General features: G+C 47.3%; 2 protein-coding genes across 3 annotated transcripts in view; one reads left to right on the top strand and one right to left on the bottom strand.

The window, feature by feature from the left end:
- The first annotated feature begins 315 nt into the window (after nt 1-315).
- tgif1 (TGFB-induced factor homeobox 1) lies at nt 316-4,151 on the top strand. The gene is made up of 3 exons (XM_058060869.1): nt 316-772; nt 2,181-2,407; nt 2,860-4,151. Exons 1-3 carry the CDS (start codon nt 757-759, stop codon nt 3,484-3,486), a joined length of 870 nt encoding a protein of 289 aa, XP_057916852.1. The 5' UTR covers nt 316-756; the 3' UTR covers nt 3,487-4,151.
- A 673-nt stretch (nt 4,152-4,824) lies between these two features.
- Nucleotides 4,825-17,114, bottom strand: part of dlgap1b (discs, large (Drosophila) homolog-associated protein 1b) — a 66,254-nt gene continuing 53,964 nt past the window's right edge. For both annotated transcript variants that reach the window (XM_058060867.1, XM_058060866.1), the window contains exons 7-12: nt 11,845-12,215; nt 11,688-11,767; nt 9,088-9,524; nt 8,558-8,649; nt 7,634-7,786; nt 4,825-7,290 (exon numbers count right to left, since the gene is read on the bottom strand). In XM_058060867.1, coding sequence (XP_057916850.1) covers nt 7,075-7,290; nt 7,634-7,786; nt 8,558-8,649; nt 9,088-9,524; nt 11,688-11,767; nt 11,845-12,215 — 1,349 coding nt within the window. In that variant the 3' untranslated portion in view covers nt 4,825-7,074. The remainder of the gene's footprint in view (nt 7,291-7,633; nt 7,787-8,557; nt 8,650-9,087; nt 9,525-11,687; nt 11,768-11,844; nt 12,216-17,114) is intronic.

A 17,114-nucleotide genomic window follows, 5' to 3' on the forward strand; every position in this document is an offset into this window, starting at 1 on the left:
TTGCCAGCAGGCATAATGGAAGCTCCAGTGAGCAGCTGTCTGAAGGCTGTGCCGAGCATACAAATGAAGGCATTGAGGGTTTGGGGTTTTACCAGAGAGGACTGGTGCACTAACCGCACAGCCATACAAACATACTGTACATCATGGAATCACAGGGACTGTTTAACAAAACGCCAGCAGCTCAGGGTGAAAACATTTGGAGGGAAAACAATGCAGCAGTAAACAAAGCGTCTGCTGGTGTTCACTTGAAAATAAATATGGGTCGCTACCGTAGTCACTGGTGACTTCCTTTCGATACTTTACAAACACATTCAAAGTGCTACATCATTGAACAAAAATATTCGCTTTAAGATAAAAATGTTAGACGATAAATAAACACGAGACGGCGCGCGTGCAGACTGGTAAGCTAGTTAGTGTGTGCTGCAGAGCTCCGTGTCAGTGGCGAAGAGCTCGCTGATGTCAGCGTTGGTGGGAGGATCTCCGTGGGTTGAGTCACGCAGCTGTCAAAGATAGCTGTCACCCAGTTTGTCCATCAAACACACAACACAGTCAATGAGGACAGAGCTCAGGTGACCCCTCCACCCCACCCTTGGCCACCCCCGCCAGGAACCAGCTCAGCAACGGAAAACGACGAAACATTTGTCTTTTTGCTTTGACGGTGCTGATTTTTGCATCAATAAGGATTTGGGGGAGCACTAAGAGGAGAACACTGAGATACGTTTTTTTTCCACGCCAGGATAAAGTGGGCATTTTGAAATGAAGACGAAAAAAGGTAAGATGTGGAAAAAATGTTTGCGATGATCCTTTGAAGGTTTAATCATGCTCGGGTGATGATGAGGAGAGCTTTGTGAGCGTTTTCCTTCTCAGTCTATTGTCTGTGCAGACATGACAGGCGGCTCACTGCCATGTGCTGAAGCGACGTCACCTACAAAAGAGCCTACACTATAGCCTCGTTCTCGGTCATTTAGCCAAACTTAAAGACATTTGAGCCTCACTATAACAACGCCGAATGTTTGTCTGCCGTGTCACGGCTTTAAAACTTCTTGTCCCAGCGTGTTTTGAGGCCGTCTTTGTTGAGAACTTTGAATGCGGGCTAGGAGTGCGCCACTTCTGGCTCCAACTTTGGCAAAGTGATGCTATGCTAGCTCACGAGATCGACTAGTTGTCCTAGTTTTTAGAGTTTGGACACTTAACTTTAAAAACTCGACGCCGTCTGTTGTTCTTTTGTTGAAATGGCTAACTATGAACCAGAGCGGTGCTACAAGGGACAGCTAGAAGGCTGACCTAATTGTTGAAGTTTGGCTGAGGACCTCGTGTTGTAGCGGACACAAAGAAGACAACTTTAAGTCTTAAAACTTGTATTTTGCACATTGTATTTTAGATTTTTGATTTGATTTCTGGTCCACGGTGACGTTCAATAGCGGGATGGGGGCATTTTAATGCTTTGCAATGGAAGCCGCCGTTTGATAGCAAGGATACAAAGAAAGGCAGCCAGATTCTTTTGTTTAGTCTGGAGACGCTGATTTGCAACAGGTCTCCCCTCCCCCTCTCTCCCCCATGCCCCCTCCCCCGGCCCACGTAATTACCTCATCCTGTTGGCTGCACACTTTTCCCACTACAGATGGACCCCCACAGTCTACAGTCTGTGGGCTTTATGGAAGTTATTTGTGACCCCTGTAAACAAAATGTTACTTCCGTATTGGTGTCGGGCGCATGCGCTGACCCGAAAGGTGCTCGCACGTGCCATTTAAAATCAAGCAGGAAGTCCTCTGATTTAAGCCAAGTTTTATTTAAAGGGCTCACACGTGTCAAAACAACTAAATATATGTTGGTGTTTTTGTGGTAGAAAAACATCAAAACAACTAAATATATGTTGGTGTTTTTGTGGTAGAAAAACAATGTGACATTTTTAAATCAGGCCCAGACAAAAATTAGAAATTAATCAGGAGACAAACTCACAAAAATAGTTTATACAATTTTACAGTGGCAATTGAAATAGTCCCAACCCTGAGTTTGGTCATCAATGGTTTAGACAATGGGTCCTATGGTCCAGGTGAGTCATCCAAGCATGCAAAGGTGTGTGCTTCCAATGCTCCAGGCAGGTTTTTAGAACTGACACCAGCCGCCCTCATCACACAGCTCAGAAAACCAAGCTCTCGTTTCCTTCCTCCTCCTGGCAGGTTTGATGATGCTGTCAGGAAGCGAGACAGACGACGATGACAGCGTGGACGCCCCCCTGGACCTGTCATCCAGCTCGGGGGGCGGCAAGAGGAAGCGGCGAGGCAACCTACCCAAGGAGTCAGTCCAGATCCTCAGAGACTGGCTGTATGAGCACCGCTATAATGCCTACCCTTCGGAGCAGGAGAAAGCACTCTTGTCCAAGCAGACGCAGCTTTCCACACTGCAGGTACACACACACAGGCTGAATCACTTCCTGTCAAAACATGACACTCCACGCATAGGCGGTCATCAGCTCTGTAGTTCTCTCTTAAGGCGGGAGTAGTAAGTTAAAGCTGAGGAATTTCCCTCCCTGCAGCCTTCCCTCCCCAGCTGTCTGGGAACAATGTAGAGTCATTTACTGCGCTCCTGCCTCTCACTGCCAGTTACCACTAGCCCACTAAACACAACAACACTAATGACCCTCACAGCTGCTGACAGCCCACTTTTTTACTCTTTGGCCTGAATGACACACAAAGATCAAGATATATTTTATATATATTTTAACACCAAATATGGCAGAGAGCAATAGGAAGGATCTAGTGGAGGATCTCGATCTAGGAAGTACTAGTGCCAAGCAGACAAGACTGGTAGGACTTAAGTGTTGTTCAGTGCCAGATTTAATATGATGTTGTTCTTCAGGTGTGCAACTGGTTCATCAATGCGCGCCGACGCCTCCTCCCGGAGATGCTGCGCAAAGATGGCAAGGACCCTAACCAGTTCACCATCTCCAGGAAGGGTGGAAAGGCAGGTGACAGCTTCTCAGATAGCTCCCAGTCGCCCAAACACAGCAGCCCCGAAGGGGGCGCTGACGATGCCTACGACAAGCGGGTCTTACACCCTTCCAGCTTCGAACCTGCCGTGCCCGGCGTACTGAGGAAGGCGCTGTCGCCCTTGGCAACAACCACATCGCTCTCGTCGAGTCCCCAGCCCCCCCGACCATCTGTCATATGTCACACCACTGTCAGCCAGGCCATGCCCGGCACCCTCCAGCCCTCGCCACCACCTTCGCTGAACTCTGATAAGGCGGCTGAGCGGCTACAGGCAGCGCAAGCGCTCCTCAGGTGTCTTGACAAAGGGGTGGGCCAGCTCACTGCCGCCACCACCATCTTGGAGGGCAACTTGAGCCCCCGCAGCGGCCTCTTCAACACCCCTCCCCCGACCCCGCCTGACCTCACACAGGACTTCAGTGGCTTTCAGCTCCTGGTAGACGTCGCCCTCAAGCGGGCCGCAGAGATGGAACTGCAAGCCAAACAGTTAGTGTCCTAAAAAACAAAAACATTTCATTGACTCGACAGGGAACAAACACCCCCTCCTTCTGTGAAAAAGCCTAATCATTTCTATTTTTTCTAAAGCAGTCAATTAGTTTTGATTGCCAACACTATCAAGGTGCCTTCATTTCATATTTGTATGGACATATGTGGACATGTGTCTTGTTTGCACACACGGACCAAAAATCAGAGCAATGCTGCCTGTCTTTAGAGGCGGGGCTATGTGTCCCCGCCCCCTTTGATCCAAACATTTCATCTCGTCTAGGCATCGATGTCTTCACTACTGTAGTAAATGTTACACTATCGCTTTTCATTTTGTCATTTAGCTGTTTTAAAAGAAAATGCTTGTCTTTTTTTCTTCTTTACGTTCTTTGGTTTTGTTTTGTTTTTACTTCTCCTCCTTCCTTGCCCAAATAAGGGACATTTCAGATGAGCAATGTAGCAGATCAGGCCAGTGGACTGGAAGAGGACACATTACACTAAACGTTTAGTTGACAAAGACAGCAATTGGCCAAAAGAAGCATTTTCATGTATAATAGGACCAGGTGTGTAGGTCATGTGATCACATGACACCCAATGATGTGATTTCTTTTCATACTGTGCAATGTTTGTGGCAAACCACGTGTCACATGGGATTCAAATAAACTTTTGTTTTCTACTTTATGCTGCTGTCGTCATCTTCCTGCGTGCCATGTGGCCAATTTGCATATCCTTGAAGAAATGAAGGCAGCAGACGTGGAGTGACTTACGTGTCAGGCAGCTTCCTGTCTAGGCTGACAGCTGCACTCAAGCTGCTCTAAAGCTGCTCTGTTGGCATCGAGAGGATTAGTTGTTTGCAGCGACGTGGCCTCTTTCATTCATGCTTGACCAACATCTTTTCTTCCACTGTAAAAATGACTCAGACATTATTGACTGTTGTGCAATAAGACCAGCTGAGACGGCTCCACCAGTCTGGCCTAAAGGCATACATACATTGGTGTACACATTTTACATACAAGACAGTATTAGGTACACCAGCTCAGTAGTAACCCACAGGATTTGAGTCCAATCTTCTTGTGACTTGTCAGCCTGCTAAAAGTGAAGGCTCACGAGTGCAGGCAGGTAGCCCACCATGGTGGACCCTCCTCTTGTGTAAAAAAAATGCATTCAGGCCCAGTGAGGCTTGATCCAGGATCGAGTGACAAGCCAGCGGAAGCTCTGTGTGCACCGGGGAGGAGGATAAGGCGTAATTATGGGGACCCGCCCCTGTGGATGCCGAGTGCCCCACAAAGAGTGTCGTGTTGCCCTTGTGGTGTCTTTAATTGCATGAGGATGAAAAACACATGTGGAGGCCAGCGAATGATGGCAACAAGGTTTGTTTTAATGCCATTTAATCCATTAAACATGACTTACAAAAAGTTATCTTTGTTCATTTACATTTACACGGGGAAACATTCATTTATGTACAAATGTCTTCATAGAATAACATCACAGCTCCCTGCTACACCAGGACTTGATATGTTCTTATTATTAGGAACAGGAACACAGTGTCCACTCATTGTCTCACACACAATCCAAATTGGTAAAATAAATCCATTCAAAAACCTAAAAATGAGCAATGGCGCCAAATTGCACAATTACATCATCACTTTATCAGATAGTCACTGATTGGCAGGCAGACGTCCAATGGCACAATGACACATTAGCTGGTCAACTATCCTCAATCCTGGCATACCTCCCTTGCCCTCTGGCCTCTGGCCTAGATCCAAGCACACCTCCTAGCTCTCTAGCCTCTTGCACAATTCCAAGCATACCTCCTAGCCTTAATTCTAGTTCACTCCCTACAACTCCTATCCCACTAGCCTCGATTATAGCACACCTCCCAGCTAGCTAGATGCTAACACGCCTCAGCGCATCAAACGTAGCACACTTCCAAGCCTCCTAGCCTAGATCCTAGCACACCTTTGAGACTCCTAGCCTGAATCCTAGCACACCTTCTAGTTTTCTGGTAGGGATGTCCCGATCCAGTATTGATTTTGGATATCGTCCGATATTAGCAAAATAATATCAGATGTCAGCCTGCATGTCATATCTCCGATATTGGCACACCTTTACTAACAGTCAATTCCCGACTCCACCCAAGCATGTACGTATATGCAGCAGCACCTGCATAGAGCGCATGTGATCACAACAACAGTGTTAGCTAGCGTGCTAACGAAGTAGCAAGGAGCAGGAGTAATGTCAGCCGTGTGGCAGTAAAAACACATAGCGGCCGAGTGCAAAACTTATGCAAAAGTTTCCCGGAGTGGCACAGAACTGGCACGGTTTATTCCGGCCTTCCGGCCAACCTCATCACTCTCATGATGCGGCATCTCACGGAAAACTCCCACAGTATGCCATGTAAGATTCATGTTGATATCAGATCAATATCGGTATTGTAGCAGGAGTGAAAACGTCGGGACACCCCTTCCTAACACACCTCCTTGCTTCCCCGCCTAAATCCTACCACATCTTCTAGCCTAGATGATAGCACACTTTTTATTTCTTATCAAAGTGATGCAACAGCAGAGACTGAACACACACACACACACACACACATCTTCCCCTGAGAGCGCTGTTGTGCTCGACTGTTAAAAGTTAAGGCTGAAACAATAAAAAATAAAAACACAGTAGACGGGCCTTGTAGTCAGTGTGTCGGTAAACAGTCGCCTATTCAATAAATGAATTAAAAAATACAAAAATGATTTGGAAAAAGTCACTATGCACTCAGTGAGGAGGCAAAGGAAAAATATGAAATAAAAAAAGTGTTTTGTATGACTTTCAGCACCCCCGGCCTGTCGTCCTGTCTTAATACTGTCAATAAAGCTGTGGCTTTGTAAAAAAAAAAAATTACAAGCACTTTTATTAAAGTAAACAATTCAAGTTGAAATAACTTGTCTGCGTGTCCTTTAATCACTGGACACAACATTAGGAACACATGACCATAGCCATCATAAACTTTAACTTAGTGTAGGTGTACCTAATGTTGTGTTCCACCTTTAATGTGTGATCGGAAGCACTTATGAATGAATGAATGTCAAGACACACACACGCACGCACACACACACACACACGCACACACACACACACACACACACACACACACACACACACACACACACACACAGACAAAGTGGCCTTTGTGGTGGATTCCTAAAAGCTGCACACCTGTAGGGGGCCAAATTTGATCTTGTGTGTCATTTTGCAAACACTGGAAGGATTGTGTACCCCCCCCCCCCCACGCTCTTGGCACTGTCCTCCTGTCTGTTGTCAACCTGTTTGTCATTTCTTAAACATCACAACTGACCAGCACAAACACACACACACACATCACTCTCTCACATGAGCGTACATTATCATGTGTGTTTAGGGAGGTGGGGGTGCTACATCAAAGCTGGGAGAAGGGCGGGGTGGGCAGTAAATAAATAAATAAATAGATAACAACCCAAATATACATCTCTTGTTGACCACCACTGTCACCGGCGTGTCTCTTACAGTAGTATGTACGTGTACGTGTACGTGTACGTGTACGTGTACGTGTACGTGTACGTGTACGTGTACGTGTATCTCATAGTCGCGTCTGCGCTTCAGGGATGTAAATCTCGATGCTGTCCGCGCTCTCCGTGGCAGAGCTTTGGCGCACGGAGGCAGCCCGCTTGGCGGCCAGCAGACGCTTGCGGGCCTCCAGGCGCTGGCGCTCGGAGCTCTCCAGCGAGCGGTCCCTAGCCAAGGGGGCGTGGCCTTTCTGGGGTCTCTTTGGCACAGGAGGGGGCGCCCGTCTCTCCTGGACAGGAACGACAAACAGTCTTAAGTGGCAGGCGCCCCCCCCCAAGAGCCTACAGTGTGGTCTGCGTTTGCCAAATTACAAAAAAAATGGCAGCAAACAACCTTTGTTTGTTTGCAGAGCAGCGTGTTTGCTGCAGCGCATGCAATTGTTTTGTTGACACAGACAGCCATCAGTGACGTGGGGCAGCAGATAAAAATGGACACGCTTTCCAAAACAACGACTTGAGAAGCTGGCTGTCGACAATGGGTGAAAAGACATGCAAACAGCAGCTAGCATGCAGGTTAGTAGCCATTAGCCATGCCACAAGAAAGGCGACGCGACATCACAAAGGCGTTGGCACCTGGATGTCTGGGGGAGTCAGAGACTTCCAGTTGTTGGCTTTGAGCTGGTGAAGTTCGTCAAACTTCAGGCTGATGTTCTCGATGGACAGCTGCAGCATGTCCCAAAAACCGGCGAGGTCCTGAGAGACGGGCCGGGGGTGCGCATTGGGGTTCTGACAACAGTAACACAGAAAGAGTTAGAATCTATAATCTATAATAGAAATCATCTGTGTGTAAAATATGACTGGCTATTCAAAAATGTCAATAACAACATCAACAACAATGGAAGGTGGTTTTCTCCTGACCAATCGCATTGTGGTGACTTTAGCCCCGCCCTTCAACTCCCATTCCACTGCACATTGGGCACGCATGCACGGGAGAACATGCAAACTCCACACAGAGATGATCAAGCAGAGTTTCGAACCCAGGTATTCCTGATATCCTGACTGTGTGCAGAAACTAGTGCTTCAATGTTTGATGTACAGTAATCCCTTGTTTATTTGGTTCCAGACCCAAAAGTGATGAGTTAATTTCAGCCAAGTAGAATTCCTTATTTAGAAATAAAACGTTTTCATAGTTTGAACATAGCTAACTACGGTTTACAACATTATTAGAGCCCTTAGACACAAAATAAAATTGCTTAATTACAGCAAAAATCTGTAACCTTTGCTTAAATATTTTGACAAATAATATTCTAATGGGTATTCAAACACTAAAACATGACAGTATTTTCAAAAAGACCATCACACGACTGATGTCCTTTGTTGCCACGTATTTGCTGGAGGCACACGCTGGCTGCATGCTTTGCATTCATAGTCAATGCACGCCGCGCTCGCCTGTCAGCGCAATTTGTGCAGGATGACGTCAGTGTCACGAGTGAGCGAGAAAGGGAGGGAAGGAGTCAAGTGTAGTGGGGAGGATGTAAAGGATGAGGTGACACATACCAAATTCTCCTCACACAGCTTTCGGAACTGCTGGAACTTCTGGGACATGAGCAGCTGGGCGCTCCCCACTGCACTGCGGATCTTGCCCAGGACTGCAGACAAATGATACGCACGCACACACGCACACACTGCAGTTACTGGCAGGCAAACACTGCAGGCATGTTGCACCACTCCCAGTGAGAATGCATGAAGAAAGCAACACGATGAGAATGTAGGCACAAAGCAATGACATCATCACTGCACATATTACAGATGATGGAAGACGGAAGTGGTATGCTAATGTTAACATTGGTGAAATAGTAGGCAATAAAGAGCATGATGAGATAACACAGAGTGAGGGCTATTATGTGCACGTAAATGTGCACTCCATATTCAGTGATGATGATGATGAGCAATATAGTAAGTAAGTTACGGCGCCATGCATGTGGACATACAGTATATTCATACTTACATCCTCTAAATTACGACTACTATTATTTTTAAAGCATTTCCAGAACAGTGCATATGTGCATCATCAGTGTGTGACTCACTGTCGTCAGTAAGCTGGTTGTGTGTCAGTTCCTGCTCCATCTGGCAACACCATCCCTCCATGCGCTCCGTCTCAGCCTGCAGCAGCTTGAGGAACCAGTGTCCGTCTCGAGGGCACACAGAGCGGCTGAAGGCCTCCAGCGTGCCCTCCGCCGCCACCGCCGCTGCCTCGGGCTCAGCCACGCTGTCCATCCAGGGGTCTGGTGGGGGAAGGATGGAGGGGTCGAAGCCGGCCTCGCCATAGTCGTCGGCAGCACAAGCGTGGTAGTGGTTCCCTGAGCCTTGGATTCGCACTGTGGAGGTGGCAGCATCGCGGGAGTGCTGGCGTGGCATGGTGGCACAGTGGCGAGGCGGGGGCAGCTGTGGGCCATCAGTGGGGTCGTCCAGGTCAGCCTGGACAGCGGTGGTCACGCTGTTGGATCGGGTCATACGCCGCTGACTGAAAGAAGTAAATATGGAGAAACATCCTTAGATCCTATCCTACTGTATTGAAACATTGGGAGTCAATGATTGACCAAAGGCAGTCTGCCCTCCAGCAAGGCACCAACACCCTCAACTGATCAATAACATTAATTTGATAACACAGCAGTAAATGCACCATTTGAATGATCAAAATGGTTCAGAGCTTCCAATGCTTCAAAAAACCCTTCAGGTGACATTCAGCCTTCAGTTTGACCCGCCTGTGGTTGTGCACGTGCACATACACACACACACACACTATAATCACGTCTGGATGGTCTCCGGAGGTGCAGTCCTCCTTTAAGCTCATCATTCATCGCTTCCTCCCTCCTCCTCCTCCTCCTCCTCCTCCTCCTCCCATTCATCTCTCTTATTGCATGAAACACATAGAAGAGGAGAATGAGCTCAGGGAGTGGTTGACATCAAACACAACGTGCACACACTCATAGCCTTCAAGTAAATGTGTGTGTGCTGCAGAGTTAAAGAGTAACTCCTCCAAGCAGGTGTTCAGTCATTATGACCTCAGCCAGCTTGCTATCTCCTAGCTAACGACTTCCTGCACAGGCAGGCACCACGGCCAAGGACAAAGAATTTTAGAAGACAGACAGAAAGACACACAGGGAGTTTATCAACATGGAGGAAGGTGGACCTTGAAAGACGTGAAGAAACGTGGTGGACAACAAGCTCCAACATGAGAAAAACACTCCAAAAACAGACATATGTCTTGTTTAGTGGCAGAGACAAATACATATTCATGCATTTCATCATAATTACAGCTAATTTTAGTCAGCTAGGACAAAAACAAAAGGCCAGCGAGGTCAGGCTGTCTTCTGGCATTGATTTGATCCACCAGGATCATGTGACCACACAACCATCTGGACCAAGAGTTCAAACAAGACAAGATACTACAAGATATTGCCCACTGAGTGATGAATAAAGGCATAGCTTATCTTATACTGCATGGTCCAACAATGTTTCCCGTGTGTTGCAGTGTTGTATGATGATCGCTCCTCTACAGTTACATTTGGGGTGCACACGTGTTCTTGTGCCGAGCCGGTGTGTATTGTCATCACACCTCACAGTTATGTTTAACAAACTTTCAGAACAGAAAGCACTAGAAAGACTCCAAACTAATCAATTTCATTAATGCAATCGCTCCTCCGCATGCCATTGAAAGAGCAGGTGTGAAATTGTAAATGCAACCATGTAGAGATAGAACTGACATGCTGTCAACAAAGATGCTGATTTCAGTGGGACCCTGGGCACTCGGCCTGGGACAATAATAAACAAATTAATCATTGTACTTTTCCATATTTTATTTATGTATCTATTCTTTTCTACTTTTCTAATAACGTTAAAATCTCATCTCGTATAGGTACACTTAAATGAATTTATTCTGTAATTCAGTTGTCATCTGCTATATAAAAAAGCTTCTTGGCGGGTGCCGTTGGGCGGTGGTGAGCTCCCTCAATATAATGGTAGGGGAAAAGACGAGCATGTTATTTAAGATTTTCTTCCACTCCCTCTCACTTGCTCCTCATTCAAACAGCAAGGTGAGGTCCTGACCTGCTGCTGCAGCACATAAACACACATGGAGACAAGCCAGGGACCTTCATCTGAGGTGGCATGGCCACACCTCCCATGTCAGCGCTACAAACAATCCAAGCAAACAAGTAAACTGTAAAATGTATTAGAAGTCTCATGAAGTATGCAGGAGTCAAACTGTTGCATGTCCCGCCACAGGACCACTGGACTGCTGCTTTCCAAGCCCATCCGTGCTCTCACTGCACACACACACACACACACACACACACACACACACACACACACACACACATTGTCCAAAAGTTGCCAGAATGACAATGACTACAGCAACAGATGGCTGTCAATACCCCCCCCCCCCACACACACAGCTTTCTCTCCTGCAGCACATCCTCTGGGCCCAGCTGTCACTTGGGGCCCCCTGCTCGAGGAGAAGGGGGGGTGCTCTGAAGCCAACCTCCAGTGAACTAGGACAGCTGCTATAGGCAAGCCAGATCACACTGGACACAACTAAACTGCCTCTGTCTGGACAGCTCTGACCCCCCCCCTCCCCCCTTGCCTCACGTCGACAAGCCCCTCCCACTGTTGTCTTTGCACTCACCATCGCTCATCCTCCACCTGAATTCCTATGGAGTGGAACTTGGACTGCGTCTGAGTTTGTCCACCTTCCTCTGGCTCAACCTACAGGAAGAAGCCAGCTGTCAATCAACATGCAAAGTAATGGGAGCATTAATACACATTCAGAGAATGAACCAAACCTGGACCCCTATGGAGAGGCACTTGCGGAGCGCCTCCATCTGTGCCTTGCTCTTGGTGGAGGCTGTGGTGACTGTGGTGGTGTTGGTGACGGTGCTGTTGGTGACGTGCTGACTGGCGGGGCCATGCACCTGAGCGTTGGCCGCCTCAATGGCCGCTGTCAGGGCCTTCATGCTGTCGATGCTCTCAGTGGAGTTGGATAGGCCCGGCTGAGAGCCCATGCCCTTACGAGGACCCACGCCGCCGTCCATGTAGGCATCCTGGGCCGACTCTGTGCTACTTTGGGCCGTAATGGAGATGAAGGGCTTGGACGGGGTGGTCCGCGGTGGAACAGGGGGAGGTGTCTTCTTGTAGGTGGTGATGCATGACGACACTGCGGGGAAGAAGACATAACTTTAAGCCTACAATGAAATAAGATATACAATTTTGCACCACTGTATACTGTATGGTTTGTGTACAACTAAAGGAAACTTGAACGCAGCACTGAAATCAATGCCAGCTGACCCTGCCATGGCATCAAAAAAGAGCAGCAGCAGTAGATTAGGGCCATGTTGAAGAGATGTCAGCGTCGTCCAATAATAGGATTAGCACGTCAGCCTCTTGACCCACTGATCTACATGGCCGGTACTGTGAAAAGTCAAACCTGTGCAGAAACAACAGGCTAACAAAGCAAAGTGATGATGATAAACACCAGGTTTAAAAATCTCCTTCCTAACCACAAAAACTAGGTCACAGAAAAAGGACAGTGGGCTTCCTGACTCCTTTTAGTCCTGACAAAAGACAACATCCTACTGTGACGGTTGCTACTGTTCAGCGTGCATGTGTGTGTGTGTGTGTGTGTGTGTGTTGGTGGACAGCTGCTGCCAACCACACCCATGCAGCACCAGCGGCCATGCCCAAAACTATTAGAGTGCTTTGTGTCTTTCTCAGCAGAGGCCTGAGCTCTTAGGGGTGAGATGAAGTCTGACCTCATCAATCTCACCATCCCACCTGGACACATGAGACTGCATGGACCAATCAGCTCAGCCAGAAGACGTAAGATGTAAAATAAGATGGAGGCTGGCACAACAGGCCACAAAACAGATGGGAGACTTCCTGTGTCTTCTTGTAAAACAGATTTTAATGACATGTACACAAGTGGCATATAAGTGGATTTTCTTAGTATGACTCCATGCATGGACCACACGGTGGCCTCGTGGTTAGAATGTTGGTCACACAGTCAAGGGATCTGTAAGATCTGCGTTCGAATCCCTGTTGGACATTTCTGTGTGGTGGAGTTTGCATGTTCTCCACGTGTGTGGGTTTTCACTGGGTACACCGGATTTCTCTGAAAACTGATGGATGGTCTCCATGTACATATGCAAGCACAGGTGACATAGATGTTTCCTACATAGGAAGTAGTCATCTCACAGCTGTTTATGATGGACATGGAGGCTTTATCTGCAGAAAGGTCAGCAAGTACATGGCTGTGGGAGAGAGAGGAAAGAAAAACAGTCACAGGGCGAGGTCCTGCCCCCGTCAGCCTGGGACGTTCAAAGGATAGAATTTCAGCGGCTTTGAGAGCTTCTATCCCCTCTAGTCATCCAAAAGGCAACCTCTTCTATGTGTGTGTATGTGTGGTGTACACACACATAGCACAGATAAAGCAGGAGAAGGCGCGCCCACAAAGCTGTCAGTGCCAAAGCCAGACACAGCAAAGGATGACAGGTGTTTGGAATGACCAGACAGGTTAAGTAAACACCACAGATAGATAGAAGCACATGCACGCACTCCACATGTGCACACGCCTGTGACACTGACGCCACACAGCTCTCCACTTCAATGGAGACCACAGACTTCCTGCCACTGATACGCTCTCAACCTCTCACACACACACACACACACACACCAAAGTTAGGTTCGAAGACACATGAAATAAGACTGAAGTAAATGTCACACAATAGTGATGGCAAAGGAACAACTGTAGGAAATTCCCAGTGTCCCAGGATATGATAAGAACTCACTCAACCACAACCTACACCCCCCAACTACCGCCCACCCTCAGCCTCCTCCTACACACACAGGATACCAGCAGCCTCTTAAGATGGAATGTGAGCCTACTGGCAAACACAAAAGGTCTCTGTGAAGTTTTCAGCCAACACGAGCACATTTAGGTTCACTTTGCGAGGCAACATTTTTGCTTTGCTGTCGTCTAAAGTTACGTAAGCAATTATCTGTGCACGTTTTGGATTTCGAAAATCTTGCTTGTGTGCTTGCTCCAAACCCTCCCAAAAATGTAACCTCACGCTGCAGCGATGCTGACCATAAAGCTTAGATGATGGGCTTTTAGTACATCATATCCTGTACATGACTCAAAGGGTGAACTAAAATTAGTGACTTCATGTATGTAATTTGTCTGAATTAAACGTGCTTCCTCCTCAAATGATTTTGATACTACATTCATTGATACTGAAAGCCCCATCGTTGATATTTGCTGGAAACAAACTATATGTGAATGGAAATGGAGTTTCCCTTCTGCTGTGATCACTGTGGACTTTATGAATGACAAATCTCTTGTGGCCCTGTGCCAAATCTCCTCTTTTGACAAAGTGCTTCAAACATCTCCCGCCCAAACCCCCCCGGGGACACAGCAAAGACTACACTCACTGCTTCAAAAACCAAAATAGACTTCCTCGTCTTTGTGAATCACCCGAGTGTGTCTGCATGCGGAGGTGTCCATGCAGCTGTGTGCTCCTCAAACAACACAAAAAAAGAAAGCCAATGCTTTGCTTTGTAAGGGGCTGGCAAGCAGGAGCGGGCTCCCTCATGCGGGGGCCAAGGGCAAATCCAAATCCAGGACCATCCCAAAAAATATAAGAGGGGGGGCGGGGGGGGGGGGGGGGGGGGGGTTTGCGAGGGAACGTTGACAGCCGAGCCCAGCTGCACTGTGTTTAGAATGAAGGTCCGCCAAAGGATTGAGAACATGGACGCTGAGCACGGAGGAGGAGGAGTCTGCTTACTCTTTGTCCATTTGTCCTTCTGCCTCTGTCCCACACACACACACACACACACACACACACACTCTCTATGTCCATTTGTCCAATGCTCTCCCTCCGTTTCTGTCATCAATAAACACACAGCCAGCTGGAGGGCTTTTGTGATAGCATCGCTATGGCGACGCATAGCAACATGAACTTTGCCAGGAGGCTTGGCGTCTCCCAGAGAGTGAAGGGGGGTGGAGGGTGCTGGGGGTGGCTGGCTTTCTATGCTTCTGTTGGCCATTTGTTTACCTTGAAGGGTACACTGCAGCTGCAGCGACACCTCAACGGCAGCCGGCCGACAGTATAATAGGACATGTTGTCATGTTGCCAACACTGCAGCACGGGCAATAACAGGTCAGGCATACGCGCTTTAGCTTTATGTTGTCATGTTTCCAGCTCTGTTCACATAAAACTCCACCAACCAGTTTGTCCCGGACGCCTGTCAAAAGCTTTATGGGACGCTGTCAGAAACTGAGAGGTTCACAGCGTGTGACATTACATGACCGTTGTGAGAGCAACAATGCAACAGCACAATGAGACGTGTCCTCGCAGACGAGGACACCATGACTCACCGAGCCTTGCACGGATGCTAAATAACTTTTAGTCTCGTGTTTCCTTTAAAAAGGTACTCTGATTACCTACTGAGGTACCTGATGTCGGCCTATAGCTCTCAGCTGCATGGGTCAGAGGTCAGCCAAGTGGCGGTGGTGGGCAGGAGGGGTGGGGGGGTTGTGCACTCCAGATGCCTGAGCTCCGTCAGACTACAATAGGCCGCTGTGTGTGGCAATGTGTGCAGCTTTTACAGCACTATATTTAGCCTGCTGGAGAGAGCACGCTGGAAGCTGAAGTTGACTGCAAAGTGAGCGCTAGGACAGAGCACTTGCCAATTGGGAGTGATGTGGCCTTCCTGAATAACTGCCATTAAATATCATCCTGTACACAACAAAGAAGAAATGTTTACAAGGCAGCCGCCCCCTGCAACACATTCACTTAACCCACTTTCCTCAGATACAACCAGGTCACATGCATTCCACTTTTATGACCAGAGGCGCTGTCAGTCACTGACGGGACCAGGAAAAAACATCGGCAACATGGGGAGATAACTTTAGTTATCTTGCGTAATCATGATGAAAACAGACATGCATGCACATGGCAGCTATGATTCATCATTGCTACCCTTGCTTATTTTCCCCAGCAATGTGAAAGATATACACACATGAATATATCTCTCCATAAAACCATGCAAGTTCAATAATTCATGAGCACAATTTAATCAGGTAGCTACTGCTGTTTATACACCAGTGTTTCCTGTCCTACATGAGTTGCCCGCTCACAAGAACGTCAAGTTAACATTATTTTAACAAACTATTCAAGTGGTAACATGGTGTTTGTGTACTCATTTGCTCTGCCAGTTCAAATCTTTTATTTCTGAATCTGATTCATCGATTAATCAAAAAAATTAGCGACCGATTAATCGGTTATTGAAATAATCATTAATTGCAGCCCGAGAAAAATCTTCAAGAAACAACAACAAAAAAGAAACCCAGCAAAAGGTGGCTGTTTGGAGTCGAGTATAGACACGCTTGCAGTTAGCAACAACAAGCAAAATTAGTATTAGTATCTTAGTGGTCATGCAGACTGACTTGGTATAAGAACACGGACATGTTAGAAGTGCTATTCTCATCTGCTATAGTCATTATGTCTGACATGGGAGACATAAGCTTTCTCAGCCGTTTGATCGCCTTCTTTTCAACTATTTCATGTATTTATGCAACACACCACGCACGAACAATTGGAGCAAAAAATGCATTGTTATTCGCTTGAATCAGCCAAACTTCTACAAAGATACTGACCCCCATTATTTGACCCTCATCCAATCACCAGAAACCACGTGGTAGCAACCCAGCAATATAGCACCAGATCACAACAATTTAAGGAGCACATCAGGACTTTTCCTTGGTCTACATAAGTAGTCTCCTTAGATGTATCCTTGTGACATCTTAAGGCCCTTCCATTGTTATTTCCTGGGAACAAGCTTTACTTTGACGGTGTGCACAAGCACATGAAGGGACACCTCATTCTTTTGTTTAATGCCTGCAGGGGGCTGAGAGAGCGCATGGTCACCCCGCTCAGATAAGAACGAGGAGAGAAAGTTTGGGAAGAAGTTTTCCGGCTGTGTCCTTTGCTTCATGCGCATTCCAGCTGCTCTGTGGCGCAGAAACCTGAGCATTAGGCCTGAGCTCTAAGCCTAA

Source organism: Doryrhamphus excisus, chromosome 21 (genome assembly GCF_030265055.1).
Source record: "Doryrhamphus excisus isolate RoL2022-K1 chromosome 21, RoL_Dexc_1.0, whole genome shotgun sequence".
Lineage (NCBI taxonomy): Eukaryota > Metazoa > Chordata > Actinopteri > Syngnathiformes > Syngnathidae > Doryrhamphus > Doryrhamphus excisus.